At 36.9% G+C, this 25664-nt stretch overlaps 1 protein-coding gene across 3 annotated transcripts in view; it reads right to left on the bottom strand.

The window, feature by feature from the left end:
* Positions 1–433: 433 nt before the first annotated feature.
* Positions 434–25664, bottom strand: part of RANBP3L (RAN binding protein 3 like) — a 45978-nt gene continuing 20747 nt past the window's right edge. Inside the window, exons 2-15 of one of the 3 annotated variants that reach the window (XM_042908034.1) lie at positions 23448–23506; positions 22525–22564; positions 21950–22027; positions 20832–20906; positions 19031–19102; positions 18548–18687; positions 15354–15457; positions 13882–13966; positions 10565–10667; positions 10079–10203; positions 8336–8456; positions 6746–6888; positions 3550–3739; positions 434–1235 (exon numbers count right to left, since the gene is read on the bottom strand). In XM_042908034.1, the coding sequence (XP_042763968.1) occupies positions 1192–1235; positions 3550–3739; positions 6746–6888; positions 8336–8456; positions 10079–10203; positions 10565–10667; positions 13882–13966; positions 15354–15457; positions 18548–18687; positions 19031–19102; positions 20832–20906; positions 21950–22027; positions 22525–22564; positions 23448–23506 (1379 nt within the window). In that variant the 3' untranslated portion in view covers positions 434–1191. Of the gene's footprint in view, positions 1236–3549; positions 3740–6745; positions 6889–8335; positions 8457–10078; positions 10204–10564; positions 10668–13881; positions 13967–15353; positions 15458–18547; positions 18688–19030; positions 19103–20831; positions 20907–21949; positions 22028–22112; positions 22177–22524; positions 22565–22695; positions 22794–23447; positions 23507–25664 lie in introns of those variants that run through there. The other 2 variants (XM_042908014.1, XM_042908023.1) reach the window with 2 other exon arrangements.

Below are 25664 nucleotides of genomic sequence, written 5' to 3'. Positions count from 1 at the left end.
TTTGGCTCAGGTCAGGAGCTCCCAGTTCATGAGTTTGAGCCCTGCGTCGGGCTCTGTGCTGAGAGTGCAGAGCCTGCTTGGGATTCTCTCTTTCCCTCTCTGTGCCCCTTCTTCATTCATGCACTCTCTCCCTCTCAATTAATTAATTAAAACAAATTTTATTATTAGATAAACACTTGTTTATTTGTTTTTGAGGGGGGAGGGGAGTGAGAGAGGGGGCAAAGATTCTGAAGTAGGCTCTGCACTGACAGCAGAGAGGTTGACGTGGAGCTTGAACTCATAAACTATGAGATCACGAGCCGGGATCAAGAGTCAGATGTTTAACCCACTGAGCCACTGAGGTGCCCCAATAAATAAACATTTTTTTAAAAAGAAAAGATTTATTTGGCTATATGTATGTATAAAAAAAACAGGCTCTATACAGCTACACCCATAAAATGTTAATGACAATTTAATTACATAAAGCAAAGAACGAGTTAACATATTTTACTTTTGTATACTTACTGTTTTGTTACATAGGTAATGTATTTTGTTCATCCCTTCAACAACTATTGGATGCTGACCTGGAATCAACCATATACAAGGTACAATGGATACAGGTCCAAGAACAATACTAAATTTAAAGAAATTCATACCATGAATATATAATCTTATAGTATTAGTAAATCCAAAGGTTAAATGAAAATACTCATTTCCCAGAAAATAAACACAACTTAATCAAATGTTAGCATGCAGTTACAGTGTTTTTGAAGAAATGACTGGAAATCTTTAAAATGTTTGTTTTATGACCAGACAGTATATGACTGAAAAAATAAATATCTTAGTTAGATATTTATCAAATCCAGAAATTTATTTTAACTATGATATCCACCAATGTGATGAATAGTCCAAATTAGTTATCAAACCCTATTCTAAATTACCTCTCCAAAAATGATAAATTTTGAACTTCCTAAGTCCATGCATTTCTTAAATTCTTTCATTTTCTCCACAATAATCAAAATGTAAAACCTTACAATTATTTGACTACATAAGAGAAAAATTTTAATTGCAACAAATTATGTTTTATGAACTTTGCTATAAAAACTCTTCAAGGGATGAATAGGATCTTCTCATTTACTTAAGATGATTTAGGATTTTCAGTAAGGTGATCAATCTTCTTGTAGATATTGTCACATTTATAGTAGATAGTGCTCATGAACAGGCAACCGACTGTCTGTGGGTCCACCTCGAAGGATCTGTGATATAAATTTAAAATGTTAGAAAATGTTACATTCAGATTAGATTTAATATTGAACACAACTGAACATGAATATGCATGAATTTGCTTACAGGTGATGAAATGCAAAATGTAGAATTTACATTTTATATGTAACATTTGGAAATTTGCTAATTTTAAATTTTAATTTTTTTTTTAACGTTTATTTTTGAGACAGAGAGAGACAGAGCATGAACAGGGGAGGGTCAGAGAGAGAGGGAGACACAGAATCTGAAACAGGCTCCAGGCTCTGAGCCGTCAGCACAGAGCCTGATCCGGGGCTCGAACTCACAAGCCATGAGATCATGACCTGAGCCAAAGTCAGACACTTAACTGGCTGAGCCACCCAAATTAGCCGCCCTGAAATTTGCTAATTTTAAACATGATATTTCAGATAACTAAACCCTTCCTTAATTCATGGGAAACAAAGTTTAAAAAATTGGACTTTTTATTGCTTTCATAACAGTTCAGCATTTGTATGCATCGCCTCCTGGAGAAAGTACTAAGTGAAAAGGGAAAAATGGCAGAGGAAGAGGGGTTCATATGGTTGACATTTATTTTCCATTATTTCCATTGTTTCTCATTTTGTATGAAGGTAGTTGTATATTACTCTTTCCTAAAATGGAATATAATAAAATATAGACTTCATAAATGTGACTTTTATTGATGAGAGAATTTTGCCATTTAATCCTTATTTCATGTTAACATTTCTAATAGATACCAATTCATTTTCCAATAGACCCTATTTTATTATTGACAATACAAACATTATAAAAGATGATTTTGTTTATACATTTCACACATTTTGAAGAATAAGAAACTATTTGTTTAATAGTGACAAGAAAAATCATATTCATTTAGTTCTTTGGCTCACTGAGTCAAGCAATCTATAATCCTGATCTGCATATATTTAAAAAAAATTTTAATGTTTCTTATTGAGAGAGACAGAGCATGAGTAGGGGAGGGGCAGAGAGAGAGGGAGACAGATTCCGAAGCAGGCTCCAGGTTCTGAGCTGGCAGCACAGAGTCCAACGCAGGACCTGAACTCACAAACCTTGAGATCATGACCTGAGCCAAAGTTGCATGCTTAACCAACTGAGCCACCCAGGTGCCCCCTGGTCTGCATATTTTGTACATTTTGATTACATTTTTTAGTATTAGGCAAAGGAAGATATTTCCTCAAGTTTTACACATGTGCTTTGATAGATTCTTAAATTACGTGTGATTAAGTTACCTTTAAGATTTAAAATAAATAAAAGTTGGAAAAATGCTTGCTAACACACTATCTTTGTAGGTATGTCGCTCAGTTCTCTGTAGAACAGAATTCAGGCCTAAATGAAACTATTACTGAAAATACTTGGCTCCATTTATATAACAAAGCAGGACTTATTATTTCCTAGACAATCTTTTTCTCCAAAAATAATCATAAGTTTTTGTTTTAAATCTACTCACCAGGGCAAGCACTGAAACCTAAAAATCTGATAACTACTGGTTCTATTTTAACCTTGCTCAATTCATGAATCCTGACAAAAAAATAGTACTTTTTGGCCTATGCAAAAAAGGTCCTTGAGAATAAAGCAAATTCCAAAAAAAGGAGATAAATAGGAGTTTCAGTGTTTCAAGCCAGCTCTGCCTGGTGGATCCACTGTAATATGTTTATTACATTTATGATGTATTTATAAAGTTCTTCTACTATAGCCAATAATAGGAAAATGAGAACAGGTGAAGAGAAATATGAATAAATAGGTAGTTTCAGTGTATGAATGTAATACTTTGTGGTATTTTTATTAAATTTATGCACAAGTGACACACAGGCATCAAAATGAGGATGACTTTTGGTAAAACCCTGATGGAGGCCACACATAGAAGGCAGTCACTTTCAAATCCACTCCTCTGATCCAAAGAGCTAGGACTCTAATTCCCATCCGCTTTATTTTTTTTTATAAAAATTTTTTATTTATTTTATTATTTTACAGAGAGAGCGGGGGGGGGGGGGAGAGAGAGAGAGAGAGAGAGAGAGAGAGAGAGAGAGAGAGAATCCCAAGCAAGCTCCATGCTCAGTGCAGAACCCGACACGGGGCTCCATCCCATGACCCTGGGATCATGACCTGAGACAAAATTGAGAGCCGGATGCCCAATTGACTGAGCCACCCAGACGCTCCCTCATCCACTTTAAACATACCAGTTCCATTAAAAACAACAACAACAACAACAACAAAACAATTTCATATATTAGGATTGTGTAGAAGATTTCTTTCTTATACCTCCGACCTAACAAAAGAAAAATTATTTACCTGATCTATTCTTAGTTGCTTTGATGAAATCATCCTCATCCTCATCACAGCTTTCACAGTTTAATTGTTGGAGGATTGCATCTGACTGGCTTTCCGCTTGGTTTACATCTTCCTGTTTACCAAAGCTTCGAAGTGCAACGAGCCGATGATGTATTGCCGCGTACAGATACCCTGTATCTTTGGCACTGGCCTGCATGAGGAAAATTAAGTTGTTAAGAATATAAATAACTGAATAATAGCCACGTTTTAGAGATTTTTAATCTTTCACTCTTAGTAAGGAAGGAATTATATGGCAGAAATCTAGGATATAAATAACCCTAGAAGTTAAAGGGTAAAAAGCCATACATCCTGAACCAAACAAATTAAATCCAAAAGTGAATAATTTTATAACAGGTCCCTATTTGTGTGTTTTAAACTGAGAAATGAAATTTTTTGATGTAAAATTTCTACTTGAATTCAAGACTATCCCTCCTCCGCTATTTTACACCATAGAAAATTATAGGGTTTGGTGAATAACAGACCTCCGCTTCCTTTACATCACTTTATTTAGACATCCCAACAAGCCTCACAGCTCTGTGGAAAAGCAGAGCTCATTAAAGCAGTCTAGTATTGCATCATAGAAGTCAATGCGCTGTCCACTGTGCCACAGAGCCGTCCTTATGATATTGTATCATAAACACATCATAAGTCTTTGCTTTCAGTACTTTTCTATGCTATTTTTAATAGTTGCTGTTAATATAAAAAATGGTGGTAACAATCACATTTGTATACCATTTACGGTTACTACGTTCTTTTTTTATTCAACACTTACAACAAAACTATGAGTTAGTCATTTATTCCATTTATATTAGCAAAAGCATTTAGCACAAGTATTCAATTTATACTTACTTCCCATGTCCCTTTACAGATGAGGAGATATGGCTCAGAAAGGTACAATGATTTGCCTGCATTTACATAGCTAGTCAGCAAATCTGCTGGGCTCGAATCCCAGACCTTTGTCATCAGAGTCAGTGCTCTTTTAAGGCAACATGGCAGTGGTTTACATTTTTGTATCTTTTCACAATATCAAAGAGAAGGTAGGTAAATTATTCTCTTTGCTAACCCTCCAGAAAGCTATCAAACTTTTCAAAGCAAGAACAAACTACATGCCAACTGTTTGGGAGAAGGGTCTTCAATTATATTTTTTTCATTTGCATGTTCTTAAGTTCCCTTAATTACTTTGGGGCAAAAAATAACTATAAATTAAATAAAGTATTTTTGTTTCTCATATTGTGCTAAATAATCTATAGGGGTGTTGAGTAAATAAATGTTGACTCTTGACTGATTTAATTTTTTACATTATGTGCAAAGATGTCATTTTTCCTTAGTACGTTAATAAATATTGAAAGTATTTAAAATATAAATGCTACTCTACCACCTTCACTTTCTAATATTAAAATTTAAATATGCCTTTCATTAGTCAATATATTGCCTTTGGCTAAATTCATTTAGATATATTCACTCAAGAAATTCAGAACAAGAAGTTAAAAATAAAATCACAATGACATATTTTTCGGATAACAAATTCTCAATGCTTAAAAAAAGTATAATTCCCAGGAAGTCCCATAAGAAACTGCTGGTGAGAATGAAAACTGGTTCAGTCTTTCTGAAGAGAAATTTGTCAAGACAAGTCAAGCCTTTTCCCAAGAAAATTAACACGTGTACAAAGAGAATTCCTCACATCTTTCTTGTAGAATTTATAATAGTGAAAGACAGCAAATTGCATAAGTATTTAACAAAGCAAGATTAATGGAATAAATTATGGTGCAGAATAGAATTCTTTTCACCTTTAATGACTATTTAATGACATGAAAACACTCATTTTCATTGATGAGTGAAAAGGTTACGCATGTGTACTTCGTAATCAAGTATTAGCTATCAAATCTACCCAACCATTTTATAAAGTGTATCATTATAATATTTATTGGGCAGATGAGTAAAATCAAGTTAAGGAATCTATATAACCTGCCTGAAGATCATACAGTTGGCACATTATATACATATGTACACACACACGTATGCTGAAATGACAAAAATGTTAATAGTGACCATCTCTGGGAATGGAATTTGGGGTGATTTTTATTTGCATTTAGCAAACTAAATTTGGTTTATTCAGCAAATATCCTACAATTTACAGGGTCAGTGCGGGTCAGACATTGAGCAGCAGAATCTCATCATAATTAATAGTCTCAATCTCAGTGACAGTGGCAGCAGGCTGCTTTACTCACTCAAAACCAGGAGATCCAGCCTGGTGGGTTATCAGGTATTGTCTGTCTCCCTAAATGGTAAACAGGGTTTGGGCATTATCTCACTCTAACATCTTAATACTCAGTATCACTTATACCTAACAGTGCACTTATTGGTAGTTAATAAAACTTTTGGTTTTTCATCACTGGGCACTGGCCAACTTTTTTTCCATTACTGTATGGAAGTTTATTTACTTGCATTGTTACTTTCCGCCTGAGTCACGTAAGTACCCAGTCTTCTCCAGTCTTCTGGGTCTCAGCTCATGTGGGAAACCTAGCCTTTTTTTCTAGCCTGATCCCTGCCAGCTCTCTCTCTCTTGTGCCTGGATTTTGTATTTGAGGTCAAGCATTCCTGCTGCCAGGAAGAGCTAAAGCTGTGCTCCCATCCTGTTACCTTGGCGACTGACACATGTCCAGAATTGGAATTTGCTGTTGGACTGGTTGTTTTAACTTACTAGCCCTGTGTTTTTCCATTTCTCAGGGGGTCCTTTCCAGTGATCTCAAAGCCTTCTCAGTTTCAGCATTCAGTGTAAGCACTGGGCTATGTATTCCACTGGACTCCTAGGAGCCAATGTTGACAACGGTCCCTTTGGTAACTTTGTAAGATTGTTGACATAATTTCAATGGAAAAAAAAATGTGAAGGTTTGAAGCATATATCAATACAAATGTCTTGGGACACATGCCAATTGGTTACTACAGATTTTGGTGTTAATCTGTAAATTTCATTTAAAATTTAGGTCTCATGTTAAACTGTAAACAACCAAAATAAATGGCTGGTTGTTTTTTGTTTTTTGGTTTTTTTTTTTGGCCAATGGTGCAAGTTATTACAATATAGTGAAAAAAAATTAGCAATTGCAGAGATCTATAAATATAGTAGGATAATCCTCTATCACTGAAATTTGTTACTTACCTGAATTAAAAACACTTTGATGTTATAGTCTTCTAAATCAGTAGCTGTTATTCGTAAATTTTTGTGGTTCGCTCTTTGAATCTCCATTTGAGCCCAGAGTTTGCTATTGAGAATCAGCCTCAGGCTGCCTTGATTGCGCATAACTAAAATAGGAAGGTGAATATATAAGACTACAGAACAGTTGATTCCTTAACCTTCCCCGGGGAACTTGCCATTTTTGAAAGTAAAGTAAATCCTCTAGTTGTTTTTCAGACTATATTTTCACTATTAAATTGTAATTTGGCTTGATTATAAGTTCGTTTTCAAATTGGCTTTACTAGGTTGGAAGACCATTTTTAGCTTAAAAGCTGGAATTATTTTTTTACTATAATAAACAATGATTACAATTTTAGAATTCTTTTGAGGACTTAGTGGTCTGAAGAATATTTATCCAAAATGGAGAAAACAGAAGCAAAACCTTAAGCATTCAAAAAATGGAATTAGCTAAATAAATGATGACATGGCTATTCAAGATAATATTACAAACCCATTAAGAATATTAAAGAAAGATCATTACTGGTGTAGAAAGGTGGTCATGGTATATACTATGTAAAAAGTAAAATCAGGTTACACAACAGTGTAAATACCATGCATTGTAACTTTTGGCAGGCAGTGGCCAGAGTGGCATTGAACAAGAGTAGAAAATAACTAGCACCTGCCTTGGGAATAATACTTCGTTGGGTTATTTAGAAACCTGTTTGCCAGTTATAGAACTGAAAACACGGTTCCTATTCTCTCAGTGTGAATTCTATTCCTTACTGGTTTCTTGAGCTTGATATCTGAAACTCAATAAAAATCCATATACATGGATCCCACTTCTTCCAGTGGTTCCTTCCACAGCTCTGATTGCCCAATGTTGGCCAGTAAACCTACACACCCCGCCCAGATCTCTGCCTATGCTCACTTTCGGTTTGGGCCTCTGAACAATGCCCAGTGTGTCTTTTCAGATGCCAAAAACTTTGAGAGCCTCTCAGTTTGACTGACTCCAGATTCCTACCATCACTATGGATGTCAGTAAACACGCACAGGATTCAATAACCACACATCTTAATTTCCTTGGAAACTGACTTCATCTTGCCCCACACAACATGCTTAGAATGCCAAGAATAAACTATAGGGCAAATATCCTCTTTAGGAAAAACCATTTTCCTTTCAAAAATATCATCATATTGCTTTCAATATTACCGAGATTACTATTTAGGGGTGTGCTGGGCTGTGTCATAGGTGCATTATCTCACTGAATTCTCACAATTGCTCAATAAGTCATGGAGTATTACTATCCCCATTTTAAGCTGATGTAACTAGGCTGTGGGGAGATTAAGTAACTTGCCCAAGGTCACCAATTAGTCAGTGATAGAGGCAGAACCGAACCTGTGTAGTCTGACATCAGAGCCTGCTCTAAACAGGAAGATCCTACAGCACATTAGAAACAATATTGTTTTCAACAGTGATTTGTTGACTATTTTATAACACATCTCCAGAAAATGATGTGTGCCTATTGGAAATTTTACCCTGAGAAATGGCAAGTTGCTTTACAAAATGATTCCTTACTTAGTCTCGACTGGAATGTTCCACAGTCACTGCTTGCTGTGTCATTCAGCCTCAAAGCTCCTCTGCCCCTTTCAGTCCAGGACTGTGTTGTTTTGTTGAATATAAAAAGCTTGCAGTTGATCTAAAGGACAATTTTTGAAATGTCAAATATATAAAAATTTATTTTAAAATTATTTCTTTCTATGCTACAACACTTTTATTTGCCTGATTTTTACCAGAATAACCTTGGTTAATGATTTGTAAACCAGCTTAAAAAATTTATTTAACTTTTAAAACATATAATTGTTAAATAGTTCAAATATCAAAAAGCAAAAAGATGTACAAAATGAAAAGTCCTTCCCAACCTTTGTTCTTCATCTGTTGATTTCTACCCCCTGTGATCAGGTGATCGCTATTGCTAATATTTTGTTTATCCTTCCAGAGATATGTGTGTTTATATACATGCCAGTGCCTATGTCCCCTATTTTTTCTATAAACAGTAGAATATCATACATACTTTCTGCATCTTGCTTTTCCACTTAACAAATATATTTATATGTACCACATTTTAAATGAAATTTAATGTTATTCAAGTTAAGTAACTTTATTTGTAAGTAAAGGAATAGTGCAAGTATTTGTATGCCTAAAATATTTCAAAGAATGCAGCATCAGAACTAGGATGTGGTACCATGGAGCACCATACTATAATTTAATGCTTACCAGCATTAAATATTACTGTGGTAAAGAATCCCACATGACTTGTTAAAAATATAGCATTCCAGGGCCTCACTGCTAGCAGTTACTTCAATGAATTGTGGTTAAACCCGATCTGAGAATTATGCTTTGAAGCACACTTGTATAGTAAATGTATCAGTAAACCATGGGAGAAGAGAAGAGAAATGGAGAGATTTGGGGGTAAAAACAGATGGATAAAAGGAAAGGGAAATCTGTTCCTTGTTGGAAAATGACTACCTTATTTCATGTGACTACGCTGATGGCTACGTCACTCAACATTCAAATCCTATGCATGATACTATATACTATGTGTGTGAAATTCTTGCTTTATATGAAATTCAAAACTTATTTAAAACAACTTTTCAAAGGAAACCAGAATTTTTTTTATCTTGAACTGAAATCTATTCATCTTATCATTTAAAAATGTCCAGTGTAAGTAGAACTTTTAAATCACACAATAATAGCACTGATTTGGGGTGCCTGGGTGGCTTGGTGGGTTAAGCGTCCGACTTCGGCTCAGGTCATGATCTCACGGTCCGTGAGTTCAAGCCCCGCGTCGGGCTCTGTGCTGACAGCTCAGAGCCTGGAGCCTGTTTCAGAGTCTGTGTCTCCCTCTCTCTCTGCCCCTCCCCTGTTCATGCTCTGTCTCTCTCTGTCTCAAAAATAAATAAACGTTAAAAAATTAAAAAAAAAAAAATAATAGCACTGATTTTAAAAACAGGCATGTAAAGTATAAAATGTAGGTCTGAAGTTCTTTTAAGACAGGGTCCCTGGCTGTCTTCTTTCTAAGAGACTAATGTGAATGGTTGTAAACCCAGTAACACATTTTCCTGAAAATTACCCATACAAAAATAAGAATACAACAAAATATTGGCTTAATCTTTGGAAGTGTCTAGCATGTTTAGTTAAGCAGCTCAGTCTTCATGAAAACTATACTTCTGCCTTTATTTTTAAAGGTGCTTCTGCTGATAGAAACTTGGTTTCGTGTATGTAAGTGCTCCCAGAAAGAGCAATGTGTGATATACAGACCTTCAACACATTATGTTCAGCTTCCTCCCCTGTTACAACATCAATTTTCTGCAGCAAGCATTTGGGTGATGGCTTAGAAGAGAAAGCAGCAGCTGATTCGATTAGGGATATATTTTTAATAGAGTCTGTTTGTAAGAAAAAATGGGAAAAGACACGTAAAGACCCCATTTTCTCTACTGTAAAAGTTCCTTGTTGTCCCCATTAATATACATGTCTCCTTTGCTTTTTATAATAATGAGTGTTACCAAAAATATGAAACTACTTGAGTTTAGATAAATCTCTTTAATGATTCCTCATATCCTTAAGTAAAAAAAATTTTAATGCTTATGTATCATAGAACAATATTTTCTATGCTTTAATCTTTGCCAAAAAGCTTTAAAGTGCTGCATTACTGTTTTTGTATTTTATAGCTATTGAACAGATGACATGGAAACACAGGAAATATAATAGTTGAATCAAATTTTTTACAAATCAAATAATTCTTACTTGAATTTAGAGAGTTGACAGGAAATTCTAGTATGGATTTGAATGGTTGTTCCTTGGTGTATGAATCATTTTCAGGTTGAGACTGGGTGAGATGTTGAATATCCTAGGTGAAGGAAAAAGATGTATTACTTAATTGTATACCCATATATCTGCAGTAAGCCAAAAGAGACCTTTGTTCCACTTCAACAGGGCAAATGAACTCAACTGCTCTGTTTTTGTTTTGGACTCCCTATGTGCTGAATGGGGAAATCCTTCCTATCATCAGAGGACCCTGGTTCTCATCCTCAGGAAGCATAATCTAGTTACCACCAGCTTATTTCAGGTGGGATCTAGTTCCAGGGACAAAGGGAGAAGGTTTAGAGACCAAGAAGGAGGTAGCAGCTGTTCCATGCTCCCACCAGACTAACCTGATGCCTAGAAGGAGACGTAACTATCATTTCTTTTCTTTTTGTTTTAATGTTTACTTATTTATTTTTGAGAGACAGAGAGAGAGAAAGAGCAAGGGAGGGGCAGAGAGAGGGGCGGGGCAGAGGATCTGAACAAGGCTCTGTGCTGACAGCAGAGAGCCCGGTGTGGGGCTCGAACTCATGAACCATGAGATCATGACTTGAGTCAAAGTCGAACGCTTAACCAGCTGAGCCACCCAGGTGTCCCTTATTTCTGTTTTAAGGTATTTCAGTGTTCCCAGCACTTCACTTTATACCCACTTCATATGAATGAATGAATAAATAAATAAAGTTGTCCAAAGAACGCACTAGCTGTCTCAGAGCTCATCTTTACAGAAAGAATTGTAATTTTTCTCCCAAGACAATTTATTTTTTTTAAGGATATTCTTTTTTAAAATGATTTATCTTTGAGAGAGAGAGAGCATGAGCAGGGGAGGGGCAGAGAGAGAGGGAGACAGAGGATCCGAAGTAGGCTCTACACTGAGAGCAGAGAGCCCAATATGGGGCTCAAACTCACCAACTATGAGATCATGACCTAGCCAAAGTTGGATGCTCAACCTACTGAGCCACCCAGGGGCCCCTCTCCCAAGACAATTTCTGCCAACAATTGCCTTTAAGGCTGCACACATGGGGCTTTGTGCATGTGCTATAATCAAGGTCTGTGAAAAAAAACCGAGTCATTGCCATGCCATTTCTGATACTGGAGAGCCCCCTGGAGAACAGGGAGAATTGGAACAGTACTTCAGAATTTAGGTTTCTATCTTTTTCTTTATGAACTCAAAATTCTTCCACATTATTTAACTGGACATTAAGATATTCTGTTAAAATCGGTAGAGTTGGGTGTGATTTTTAAAAAAATTTTTAATATTTATTTTTAAGAGAGAGAGAGAGAGAGAGACAGAGGTGAGTGGGAGAGGGGCAGAGAGAGAGGGAGACACAGAATCCAAAGCAGGCTCCAGGCTCTGAGTTGTCAGCACAGAGCCTGATGTGGGACTCGAACTCAGACACTGCGAGATCGTGACCTGAGCCAAAGCCAGATGCTTAACCGACTGAGCCACCCAGGCACCCAAGACGGGTATGATTATTTCCATTTGAAGAAAATAAACACTAAGGCTCAGAAAGTTTAATGACCCCCTTGAAAAGCACATGGTCAGCAAACAAATCAGGAAGGCATTCTGACCACCAAATCGCAAGGCCACAGGATTATAGGATTAACTAGAGGACAAATACAAGTGCTCTCTATAGCTCCTGCTGTCCTCAGATGTTATCAACTTAAAGAGACAGGAAGTACAGTTTCCTTCACAAGCCAGATTTAAAGTGCCCATAGGAAATATACGCAAGTACCTCCCTAAACCAAATTTACAATCCCAACTGTAGTTCATTTGTTCAGGGATCTGTCTCCCCTTAGATTATAAACACCTTTAGAGCACAGTGGCTCCCTTAGCTTTGTATAACCACTTACCCAGATGTTTTTCAATCCTGGTTGTACATTCAAGTCACCTAACATCTACCCTCACCCACAGAGACTCTGATCTGTTTGTGGAGATGCCCTAAGAAATCCTTTAGTGGCTCACCAGATGATTGTTAACACGCAGCCAAAGCTGAGACCAATGCCAGTGCTTTAGATGTCATGAGAACACAAAACATGTTTGTTGAATTGAATTGAATGTTAAAGTTGATCCTGTGAGGCTTGGGAAATGTTTTATTTGTGTCTGTGACATCTTATAGAAGCTGTGACTAATCTAGTGCCAAATTTGGGAATAAGTGGTTTGGAAGAAATGTGCCTGAATGTATTGCCCAGGACTTCCCTCTAGAAGTTGGTCGATTCTGGTTCAGATTCAAAGAGGTGAGTCAATAGCTCTAGAACTGTGGAGTTGACTTTCATCTTGAGAGTGAAGGATGGTGCCTCTAAGCTGAAAAGCTATGATACTACTCTTGGGATTGGGGTTCGGCCTGAGGCAGGTATGGCATAAACAAGGTCTTCAAAGTGATTGATTTGTGAAAGCCCTAAGAAACTTAGAATAGACTGACCTCATGACTTGGTCCTTTTGTTATTCTGAGCCTTTACACAGGTTTTAAAACCTTTGTAGCCTCCTCTGGATCCTCCATAGAACTAGTAGCCACAAGATAAACTGGTCACCTTGGCCTATGTCAACCAAGACCCTGGTCTGGGTGAAAGCAGCATGAAGGTGTGATGGACCAGGTGCACAGCCTTCACTTTGCTGTCTACTTCCCTGCTGTGCTTTACAAACATGCTCTGTGGAGGATGGGGCAGCAATGGCCTCTTGGAGGAGGATGCTTGATATTAGATAAGGATGATAGTAATACTAGTTAGGCATTTCCATTTGACAAGGATGTTTCCCTAGGCAAGTTAAAGTCTTATTATTTTCCTCTTAAAGCTAACAACAACAACAAAAAAAAGTTATAATGATGTTTTTCACTATAAAAGATCTAAGGGGAGGGTTGTTGTTAATAAGAAAAAATAAGTAAATAGTTTTAAATGCACCATGTTATGAAAAAGGCTATCAAAACCCTACATTAAAATATCGTTACCAGTTGAGCTTGTCTATTGCAGATGATTCTGGGATTTCCATGCATACCTTCAGTTTAACACACGTGAAAGAACTATTTAATATTTCTCATCAGTAATAATGTTATAATTATAGAATCCCCTTCCTCTGCGGGTTCCTGTCTATTATTCTAACAACTAGAACTTGCTTCCCAGGAGAACATTTCCATTAAAGAAAGAAAATGTGCCTTTGAACTCAGGAGTTAAAGTATGATCCAATTTAACATTGTTTTAATTAATTTGCCTCCAGAAACTTGAAGTGACAGCTTTTTATATAATAGACACCTTTGCCAAATTCTTACCAAAACTCTTTCTACCATGTTTTCTCCAAACACGAAATCAGACCTGCAGCTTTTAAAAGAATACTTCTGTTCATTTGGTTGACATCTAAGGAAAAGAAATAAGCATTTGCTATTTAAAATACATGGATAAAGCCATGTTAAACCTTAACACATGAAATAGTCAAATGGTTTAGTAGATTTATGTAAAGCATAAAAACATCTGTTAACTCTTACTCATCTGCAGATATTGAGAAATGAAGGGAAAACTGAGATAGGTACTTCCAGGGATAATAGTTAAAATATTTCACAGCTGTGACAGTGCTAGTTGAGGCCAGTCCAAACACGTGTCATGCCCATCACTCTTCAGGCCGTGTGATCAACCAGGGGCTGCCCAGCCCTTATCTTCTTGCTTTTCCAGCACAGCCTCTGTCAGTCTCTAATTTCTACTCTCCTCCTCCCCAAGTGGCCAATGTTCTTAGCCACCAGAGACCTCCAGAGCAAAGTCATGACCAATGCATCTTGTCAGTGATACTTGAATTTGCATTTGTCTAATTTGGGTTTTTCGTCCTGGAACTTTTTTTTTTTAATGGTAAAAGTGTTCTGCATGATGAGAAACTCAGACATACAGCTGTCTATCTGTAGGCCGATGTACTCCGGGGTCCACATTGCATCCCTAGTATGCGCTGTAGGTGAGCTCTGTGGGACCCACACGGGCCCTAACCATGTGAGTCCGTTTATGTCCATGGCTTGTCTTAATCTCCTCTCAACTCAAACCTGCCTTCATGCTTGATGATACCAGGAAATACTTACTTTCATTGTGCACATTTATACTGCTTTCTTTTGTTGTCTATCCAATGTATGTCAATAAATAATGAATAATAATTTAATATTCAAAGTAATTTAAAAAAGGGGAACATCAGAGAAAAGGTAGAAAAGGCTAAGCTAGCAGTCAGGTAATTAATTCCCAACTAAATAAAAATTTAGCTACACAGTTTTGAAATATTCTCACCCAAGTCAATGAAAAAGTAGAAATAATCCAATATTAATAGGATAATCTTTATATATTAGAGATATTGGGAAAAGCATTTTATTTTTAATTTAATTTTATTTAATCCAAGTTAGTTAACATATGTTGTAATAATGATCTCTGAGTAGAATTTAATGGTTCATCACTTACATATAACACCCAGGGCTCATCCCAACAAGTGCCCTCCTTAATGCCCATCACCTATTTAGCCCATTCCCCCCACCCACCTCCCCTCCAGCAACCCTCAGTTTGTTCTCTGTATTTAAGAGTCTCTTATGGTTTGTCTCCCTCTCTTTTTATCTTATTTGAAAAGCATTTTAAACTTGTGTTCTTTATAAAATATCAAACAGAAATCTTGACAATTTATCTGTGCATATCAGAAAGTTATTTTTCCACAAATGATTATAATGGTAAAAGAAAGCAAGAATAAAAGGATATCCTCTCTGTGTCCTCAGCATTAACTTACCCTACTGATGTAGCACCTAAACAATTCTGTTTAGTAGTCAGCAGGACTGAAATTCTGGTGCTGGGTAATTTTTCACCTAGCAAACAGGAGCTCCCCTCAGAAATCTGAAAGACAATCCATCAGAAAGTTCCTTTAAGTTGCCTTAAAAGGAGCATCAGACAAGGAAACAATAGTTACGGTTAAATGTATTGAAAATTTACTGTGTTCAAGTACTACCCTAAGCATTTTAGGTACATTATCTCATTTACTCCTCACAACATCTCTCTATAGGTTGTATGTCTATTATCCACATTTTACAGTTTACAGATGAGTAAACTGACCTAATGAGTTTAAATAACGTGGCTAGGCTTGGGCAACCAGGAATGGGGTTGACCTTAGAGCCAGGGTCTGTCTGACACCAGAGACTGTATACTTAGCCATCATATTCAGAAATCCCACCTCCTTTTGTTATCTTTTTAGCCACATGGAGTTAATTCTCATTTCTAATTTAGCAGATATATCCTTCAGGACTGTTTAACCCCCCAAAACACCCTAAGAGCTTTACCAGCACAGCCACCAAACGTTGGAGGGAATCCCATTCATCTCTTCATCTAGAAATTTTTGACTGGTAACTTAATCAACTAGTTTGTCTGATGTATATACATATGCACATTACCTGACTAATGTATAGATGAAGGTGCGAGCAATTTTTTTTTTTTATTAAATGTTTATTTTTGAAAGAGAGAGAGCGTGCCAGTGAGCCTGCCAGTGGGGGAGGAGCAGAGAGAGAGGGAGATAGAAGGTCTGAAGCAGGCTCTGCACTGAGAGCAGGAGAGCCCGATATGGGGCTCAAACTCAGCAACCATGACATCGTGATCTGAGTCAAAGTCAGAGGCTTAACTGACTGAGCCACCCAGGTGCCCCCAGGTATGAGCAATTTTAGAACCAGAAGGAGCCCTATAAATTATCTGATAGAGTGTCTCCAATGTTTTCTACACCTCACCCTTCCCCCAGCAGGGATTTGCAAAGATGTTGCAAGAAGTTCATATCTTTAAAGGTAGATAGGGTCTGTTTCCACTTCAATTTCATATCAATCAATAAAAATAATTTTGAGCATTTTTCCCTTTATAACAGAATTTATAGACCTGAGAAATATGTATGAAGAGAATACATGCTGTTGGCAAGCAAAGATCAAAGTGCATGCCTCATGACTCCGTCACTCAGATGACTTAACTCTCAGCCAAAATGTACTTTTATTCTTATGTACTTAAAATATACTCCTATGTAAAACAGTACATATGCTATATTATATGTATAGTGCATAAGTGACCATTGATTAATGACAGAATGATTTTATATACAAGTTAATAAGAAACATGAAAATAATAGTTCTATGAAATCCACCAAGAGATAATTTTCACTAGATCTATAAATTACATTTTGTCAGAATTCTTACATTGCATCATTATGCTTAATACATTTATTCAAGAAGAAATGCTTGCAAACAATAGCCTGAAAATTTCTCTTATTCTTTATCATTTAGGAAGAAAATACAAGAGAAATATTAACAAACTTTATTTTTAAAATATATAATGCAAAAAAAAATAAAAAAATAAAATACATAATGCAAAATTTCAATAAGCCATGCCAAATAAGAAATATTGATTTATAACATGTAACAAAAATTTTAATCTATAATTTATAGTATATACTGTTCCAAAATCATATGCAATATAATAACATTTAGAAATTAGTCAACATATCATACTTTTTTAACATACTTTAACACAAATTAAACAACATGCATCATTTCTTAAATAGATAAAAGTAAGAATTTATGTAATATGGTAATGATTATTAGATTATATTTCAATGAAAACTTTTAACAATCTACTGATTTGAAAGTTTTTTGAGAGAGAGGGTGCAAGTAAGCGAGGGGCAAGAGAGAGAGAGAGAATCCCACGAGGGGCAGAGAGAGAGGGAAGGAGAGTGGGAGAGAGAAGCAGAGCTCACCCAAGTGGGGCTCATGTTTTTACCCAAAGCAGGGCACGAGCTTACAAACTGTGAGATCGTGACCTGAGCCGAAGTCAGAAGGTTAACCGACTGAGCCACCCAGGCACCCTGGTTTGAAATTTAAAACATGGTTTACTTAAAACTCATACCATATACCATGCAGAAATGATTAAATGATTTTTAAAATTCAAAATAAGTCTCATGAAGTCATATCTTACAAAAAAAGGATTTGAAATTATAAAAATATTGTCAAATGCTGACCAAGTTCAACTCTCTCACTTCACTGATAGAGAAGATTGGGTGCTTTGTCCAAGAGTGTAAACATAGTGGCAGAGGTAGGATTACCACCCATCTTATGTTTTTTTCATTGCATTGATGAAATGGCTGGTATTATCAGCTTCCATGTGTCACTCTCTTTATGTTCAGTATGGAAAACAAAACAAAACAAAACAAAACAAGTGACCAACCCTCAACAGTTTAGCTGGAGACGAATGAAGGATGGCATTACTCTCAAATCCCAACCTACTGATTTTGGTACCATTCCTCTCAACTATTGGCTTCTGGAAGACACAGAATATCCCCAAACCCAAATCTGCATGGCTTGAGCAAAATGACAATCTCCCTAGAAAGGCCCACACTGAGGAATTCAGTCAGCCACAACAACTGGAAGAGAGACTTCTTCCCTGTCTTCAGAAGCTTCCCCAGCCCTCCCAATTCCCTACCCTGTGGGGGTAGTTCCCTGCTCCCATTATCCATGAAGGTGGGTCTGGATGGATACCTGGTGTGACCTCAACTGGCAAAGCCACACTAGGATGTCAACCACCTGGAGATGCTGGAAGCCCATGTTCCTTTTTTGACTTCTGACTCCTGGAGCTGGCCACCTCATTGCTCCCCCTATTCTCACGTGGGATCAGTGCACTGGAATAAGACCCCAGAAGTTTCTACCCCAAGGGACTCAGTTTTTCAGCTTAGGGGAGACCACAAAACTAGTTCCTAGAAACTACTCTCCAGTTTAAGAGGACAAGTTGAATAAGGTTACTGAGGGCTTTTTGCTATAGTCTGGGGTGTTTCTCCAGCCTGGCAGTGATCTGAGCAACAGAACAAAAGTCAGGCAGCCCCTAACTTTGGATGTAGGGCCCACAGCAATCTACTAAATGAAAGACGGAGAATTTGTGTCAGTCCTGCCATTGGAGGTTCCTTACCTTATTTTTTGTTTTGTCTTTAATCTTGCAGGATTCCAAGGTATCGTGTCCAAATGTTTTTCTTGCTTTTTCACACCTTTGAGCTTGAGGTGGTTGCAAAATAGCAGGTCTTAGAACATGTTCGGAATGTTTCACGGGACCTTAAAAGAACAGGATTCGAGAGTCAATATATCTTTAGGGAAATACTTCTTCCTCCATATTTTGACCAATGTAACGCTTATTTTCTAAACTCATCATTAAATGAGGGGTTAATGTTAATTAACCAAAGTCAAAATAGCCAATGAATTGGTTAGTGCTTACTTTTGGCCTAGATTTTACCCAATAACCAGTCATTTTGACCATGGGACTTGGCTTACCAAATATATTTTTTTCATGTTTTGTCACTGGGTCCTACCTTCATACCCCAACACACACACACACAACAAATTAAAATATAAATGGTAAAATGTAAAATTTCAGAGGTTCTTGTAATAAACTACATACCTTGTTCTGCACTGTTCATATCAACATTCCTTTGCACATGAGTTGATGTCATAAAAACATTGTTTTTCTTCACTGTAAGAAAAACAATTTAGAAAAATTTAAATCTAAGAGAGTGTCAGTTTCTACATGATTTGGGTTTTAACAGTCCTGTCTTAAGCTCACCAGTAGATGTCACTGTTGGCAGTGTGCTGAGAAGGCAGGTGGGCTAACAATGACTGATGGCAGTGAGTTTTGCCACATAGTTCTGTTTGCCTTCAGAAATATAAGTGAAAATTGGGCCACTAATGGAATAGGCGGTCTTCTCTAGAATCATAAAAATGAGTACTGAAATGAGTACATATTATGAAATCTGATGATAGTGATCCCTATGTGTACGTTAATATGTATTTCTTATAAAATGTTATGAACCTATTAGCAAATTCTGCCCCTTTCTCTACCCTGGTGATACCTACAGACAGAAGATGACTGTTATGCTAGGTGATTTTTCTATGAGGTGTGTTCATAGTATGAAGAATATGGTGGTAGCTGAAAATACAGAATTACTGTACATTTCAAAGAGATCATCTCTTGGTTGCAAACTGCAGAAACAGCAACCTTCGAGCATTTGATTAGTGGAAATGAGAAAAGAATAAGAATTGCTTCTTCTAAGTATTATAACATATTATAAATGTTGGGGTAGAATTGCTTCTCTAATTCAAAGTGCAACTAAATGGTTTATGATCTTTATTATTGAAAACGAGCACCAAAGGGCCGTATAAAGTTGTACTATTTTTCTCCATTCCAACACCACCAACATACTGCACAACATAAAGTGGAATGATGTTTACTGATATCAATGTTCTTTAGTCTTTTTGTGTATGTATGTCTAACTTAAGATACTAATAAATCGAAACAGTTATTCAGATACTTACAGCCATCCCTTTATTTTATGCACAAATACAATAAAACAAATTCTCTAGGCTAGGACCCCAATTCCTCTTAATGTCTGTAACTTGTCAGTGAGGTTTAAATGGGGTATATTGAGCTAGAAAGTATTTCTTCTGTATCTGAAAGGTATCTGACATATATGTTGCTCAACCATGCTTGGAATTATTAATAAGAATATAAATTCGTTAGTTTGAGAACTCTGTGGCTCTCAGGTAGAGAGGCATCAGTTGAAAGGAAGTGAATAGTTTGTATTTTTTTAGTTTCTTAGTGGCAAGATTAACTTGGAAAAGGCAGCTGGTTGTTCAGTAGAAACAAACACAAAAAGAATATAAATCATAATTTTTATGTAGAGAATGTTCCAACCATCTCAAATATTTTGTAATGATAAAACAGATCTAATTAGCAAAGCACTACAAATTCCAAATCAAAAGAAGTAATGTTTTAATTAGTGAAAAGTTTAAAAGGGATCATATTCTAAACCTTAGAATATCATCTAAAGCATAAACTTTAGAATAAGAATCTGAAGCATAGCTGTATATTTTGAGTACCATAGCTACCATGAACCATACAGATGCACAATAATAAGTGAAATAAAACAAGTTACTCTGTATGGCTGCCTTACAGAAAATATTTTTATCATAAACATGAAATCCTAAAAAAATTCAAGTTCAAACTTTCTACCAGAAACAAACAGGATTTGTGGAGGTGGGATTCATAAGGCATTCTTCTAATCATACTTGGCTAAGGGCTCTATTTTATTTTCCACTAAAATGCCAGCATTTTATAATAGCTGAGTAAGAAAGTTCACCATCAACGAGAATGGATTTTGAAAAACCAGAGTGTCAGGCTTGAAGTTCCAGAAGCTGTTTATTACCTGGCCCAGAAGGAGGGAAGGTCGGGAGGTCAGTGAAGGATGATGATCTCATTCGATTCTGGGACAAGGCTGATGCTAGAAGCAAATTGCAAACTAAAGTCAGTAAGGAGGTTGGTTTTTGTGTGTCTTTTTATTTGAACTTCTGCTGTTTCAGAAAAATTTCTAAATCACTAATTTAGACAAGATTTTGTATGTTTATCAGTAGAAATAAAATGTGGCTGTGGTGAGAATTATAAATTAATTTCTATTCGGACCAATAAATATCAGAGTACTCAGCACGTGTAAGATACTCTATCAGGCAAGAAGATGACCCCCAGGAATTCACAGTGGGAAGCAGACACGCACACAAATAGCTGTAGTACAAGGCAGGGGGCAATGCGGTCATTTATAAAAGGGATCACCAATGAGCTTTGAGTGGAGAAGAGAGGCAAACTAAGTTATGGATTTACTCCGAATACGTACACGATGAAGTTCTTAAAGTGTTCTTTTGAAGGCAAACATCTGTTTGTTTAAGTAGGTGGTTACTTAGGGAGAAATGGCAGTTTCCTCTAATTACAAAGCTAATGCATACTTAATGCAGACACTTTGGAAACACAACAAAATATAAAGAGTGGGTAGAAAACCCCAAATCACCTGTAATCCCATTACCTAAGACAACCACTGCTGACATTGTGGCTTATGTCCTTTCCATCTTTCATCCAATGTTGATAAATTGAATTTGTACATAGTGACTCACTATACAATCCATTTTTAGACTGCTGTTTTCATACAGCAATTTATTACATTTTTTTTTTAATGTTTATTTTTGAGAGACAAAGCACGAGTTGGGGAGGGGCAGAGAGAGAGGGAGACACAGAATCTGAAGCAGCTGCAGGCTCTGAGCTATCAGCACGGAGCCTGACTCAGGGCTTGAACTCACGAACCATGGGATCATGACCTGAGCTGAAGTTGGACACTTAACCGACTGAGCCACCCAGGGGCCCCTCATACAGCAACTTATTATAAACATTATCTGATGGGTAGACTTTTAAAACATTTTCCATCTGGAAGGTTTCTCAGTAATTTCACACTCGGAGTAAACATAACAGTGAACGGCCAACAGTCAGGTCTATACCTACCTCCTTGAGACTGAAGATGTGTAGTATGCAAAGTAAAAGATGAAGACCGTACGCGCTTTCTCAGAAAACCATTAGACTCTGTAAGAAATTCAATGTGAAGGGTAAAATTGCTTGGATAACAAATTATCCTCAAGCAAAGATATGGAAAGGCAAATAGAATTACCTCTTGCCTACATAGATCATCATCTGATAACATGTTAACTCCTGAAGCACAAGTTTAAATACTGGGGGTAACAGCTTGGTGATTATAAAGCAGTAGGCATATCATCCTAGTAAGAACAATTAGAAACAAGTGGCTTCAGCAAGAAACTGCATACGAATTTTGAGATCGTACAGAGAATGTTTTTGGCAGGTTGAGACACAGGCAATGGAGAAACAAGGGAGTTTAGTGTCACTAGGGTCAGGTTCTCAGGACCTACATGTCATCTGTCAAAACAAAAGCCACTCTCCTTTCATGTTTAAACACAAGAAAAACCATTACATTTTACACAGTTGTTGCCACATGTCTACATGCTTGTGCCTGCTTATTTTCTTTGTATGCAGATTGATTTTGAAATAAGGATGTAAGTCATTACCATGTTCTGCTGCTTCGTACAGGGTGTCTTCTGCAGGTCTCTGGAAAGAAGCAAAGCTGTCAATGAGAGCTGAGTACTTGCTGATTTTAGGTCAGAATTCCACCCTGTCACTTGATCAGAGAATTCTCAAAAGCCAGGTCTATTCAGATGGGCCAGGTTAAAGCCACTCACCTTTGCTCACTAGGTATGTATTCAAGAAAAAGCAAAGTCTTCGTAGAGCGGTTTTGTATTTCAGTGACTGCAGAATTGCTTGCGGGAACTGATTTAAAAGTTGGTTGGTTTTGAAACACCAACTCTCAAGATTCTGAAGCGGTTGGCCTGGGGTGGGGCCCAGGAAACGGACTTTTCGACAAGGGCTTGGGGTTGAGCTTTTCTTTAGTTAGTTTTGTGGGTGGTAGGGTAAATGACCTGGCATAAGCAAGAACGAATAACAAGAAAATCCTAATCAAGCTAAAGAGAAAAGCCATGAATCTTATCGTTCGTCTTTCAAAGCAGTGGCTTTTAGTTACGAGGCTGAAAAGGCAGATAAATTCTTCAAGATCCCTTTTAAATCAAGTATCAGAGTTTAGAACTTATCTGATACCCAGTTTTAAGCTAGGTCAGTGGTGGAGACCCACAAGGAGTCTCAGTCCTCCTGACCTCTTTCAGTCCTGCCCCTTTCCAAGTCACTCCAAAAAACCCTATAATTTTGGTAAAAATGGTATGTTATTCATAGCTTCAAGACAAGGCCTCTGGCCTCCCATTTCAGCCGAATTGCTGCCAGTAAAAACCGACTATATAAATATTCTGGAGGCACTTCTCTGCTAAGTAAAGAACAAGAGCCTAAACTAAGGCAGCAATGATATTTAGTAACAGCAGCTTCTTGAGAGATAATTTTCTTGGTCAAAGTGAAAATCAAACAAAGAAAAGTAGCTTCGTCTTACCTTAAAAGTTTGTTCTCTCTTTGCAAAAACAAATATTGGCTGAGCAATGACAGATTTTTCTGTAAAAGGAAAAGAACAGGCAAAAAGTCAAATCATATTCTGACATTTCTAACACCAACTACGAGTATTTGAAGATTTTTTGTTTTGTTTTGTGTTTTTCCCTGCCTTTAGGTAAAATCCAAACTGTGTTTACATGGACACTAGAACTTGCATATTTACAAATGATTTTCAGTTATTTACACATATAAATAGTTGGGGAAAGTGATAATAATTTGTTTCCACAAATAGTGAGCTCATCCCATTAAAGAACACACTTTAAGTGTTTAAGGAAAACAAAGTATAATTACCTGCATTTAGAATATCATTAGGGCATAATGATTAACATGTTTACTTTTAGAATGAAAAACCACAAAGGGCTGAAAAATGTCATCTAAGAACAGTTCTTCTACTTGGGTTGGATCTCAAGTAGATCCTTAGAATAATCCAGAAATAACGCATACTTCCTTGATTAGAGGAAAATACTTGCCATGTTTTAAATATTTAAACTAAGAATCAGTCTTGTTAAAAAAAAATGTTTCTACATTTTGAGAGAGAGAGAGAGAGTAGGGGAGGGGCAGAGGGAGAGAGAGAGAGAATCCCAAACAGACTCTGTACTGTTAGCATGTAGCCCAATGTGGGGCTGGAACTCATAAACAGTGAGATCGTGACTGAGCCAAAATCAAGAGTCAGATGTTCAGCTGACTGAGCCACCCAAGGTGCCCCTAAAAATCAGTCTAAAACAGTGTTGTAAAGTAGATAAACTTTGTCTTCAGCCCCATTGACCTTATTAATCTTTTATATTTTCCTATTTTAGGTAAGACAATGGAGAGAAACTCATTTATTCTAGGGTGTAAATGAGGGATAACAGATTTAAATATCAGCACTCCAGAATTCTTAGGGAAAATGACATGTTTGTTAAGAGCTTAGGCTCTGTAGTTAGGGAGGCTTGTGTAGCACTAATTCTTGGGGAAATAATATGTTTGTATCTTTAGTTTCTTCATCGGAAAACAAAATGAAGACTATAACAGTACTTACCTCTCAGAGTGTATGTGGCAATGGATTTTTAGATATAATTGCTTAGATTTTTACAAGACAAAAAAAAAAGCTTTAAAGAAAGAATATTAAATATATGGCACGCCACCAATCCTTAGCTGACATTGACCACTTAAGACAACACTTTCTTTTTTAAATTGAAGTAAAAATGACACTTTCTTAATGAGCCCAAATATGATCTCAGAATTTTTCTCATTATAGGTTTTCAATAGCCATTACCAGTATATTGTCCTGGCATACAAGCCAAGGTAATTTGCCATCCCTGGGATGAATAAATAAAACTCTCACTGAGGAGTTTCAAGGAACTGCCAATTACATTTTGTTATATGCCAGAAAGGGGTTCTCCAGTTCCCCATATTTGAATCCCGTAAGAGAGTGTCAAAACTCTGCCAGGCCACTCTTGCCAAGCTCCTGGGGCCCTATGACCTGGGGGTACTTCTTGTGGTCCACGGAGATAACCTGCTCAGTTTTTCATGCAAGTTTTTTACTGCACTGTCTGTCCTTGGAACCAAGTGAGTCCCAGCAGAAAATACTCAAGAACATACTGGCAGTCCCATCCACATGAAACTATCGTTCAATTCTTTATTCCTTCTCAAACAAGCTCCTGTTCAGCAATTATATTAGAGTTAAGAAATGAGAACTCCAGTGACTTTGAAAGAAAATAGGCTTCGTGAATGTGTAGGGGAATACTTATGAAATGGAATTATAAATCAGCCTCTTCTAAACCAAACTTAGGATAGTTATGCCTAAAATAGCATGATGAGGCCTAATTCTAGACAAATAACACGTTGACTTTCCCTCAATCAAAACATTCAGCTAAACACAGGCAAAAGCACTCTTCAATGCAGCATTAAGGAGGAAATCGTAAAGGGTTACTTGCAGCTTGGAGAACATATGATAAAGTAAGAATGTCACTTTTATTCATTAATTCAACAAATATTCGTTGGGCATCCTTTCTGTGCCAGGCATTGTGCTGGTATGTAGGGATACATTGTCTGATTGAAGGTTTATTAGCCTCAGCATAGCCACCCTCTCTCCCTGACTCGGCCCAGCACATAAGTTGCAAAGCAGATAATCTCCATACCTCCTCTTCCATCTGGATTCTGTTCCCCCCTTCCAAGCAGT

Source organism: Panthera leo, chromosome A1, assembly GCF_018350215.1.
Source record: "Panthera leo isolate Ple1 chromosome A1, P.leo_Ple1_pat1.1, whole genome shotgun sequence".
NCBI lineage: Eukaryota > Metazoa > Chordata > Mammalia > Carnivora > Felidae > Panthera > Panthera leo.
Note: the sequence above shows the minus strand (reverse complement) of the source record. Positions and strands in the feature narration are given on the sequence as shown.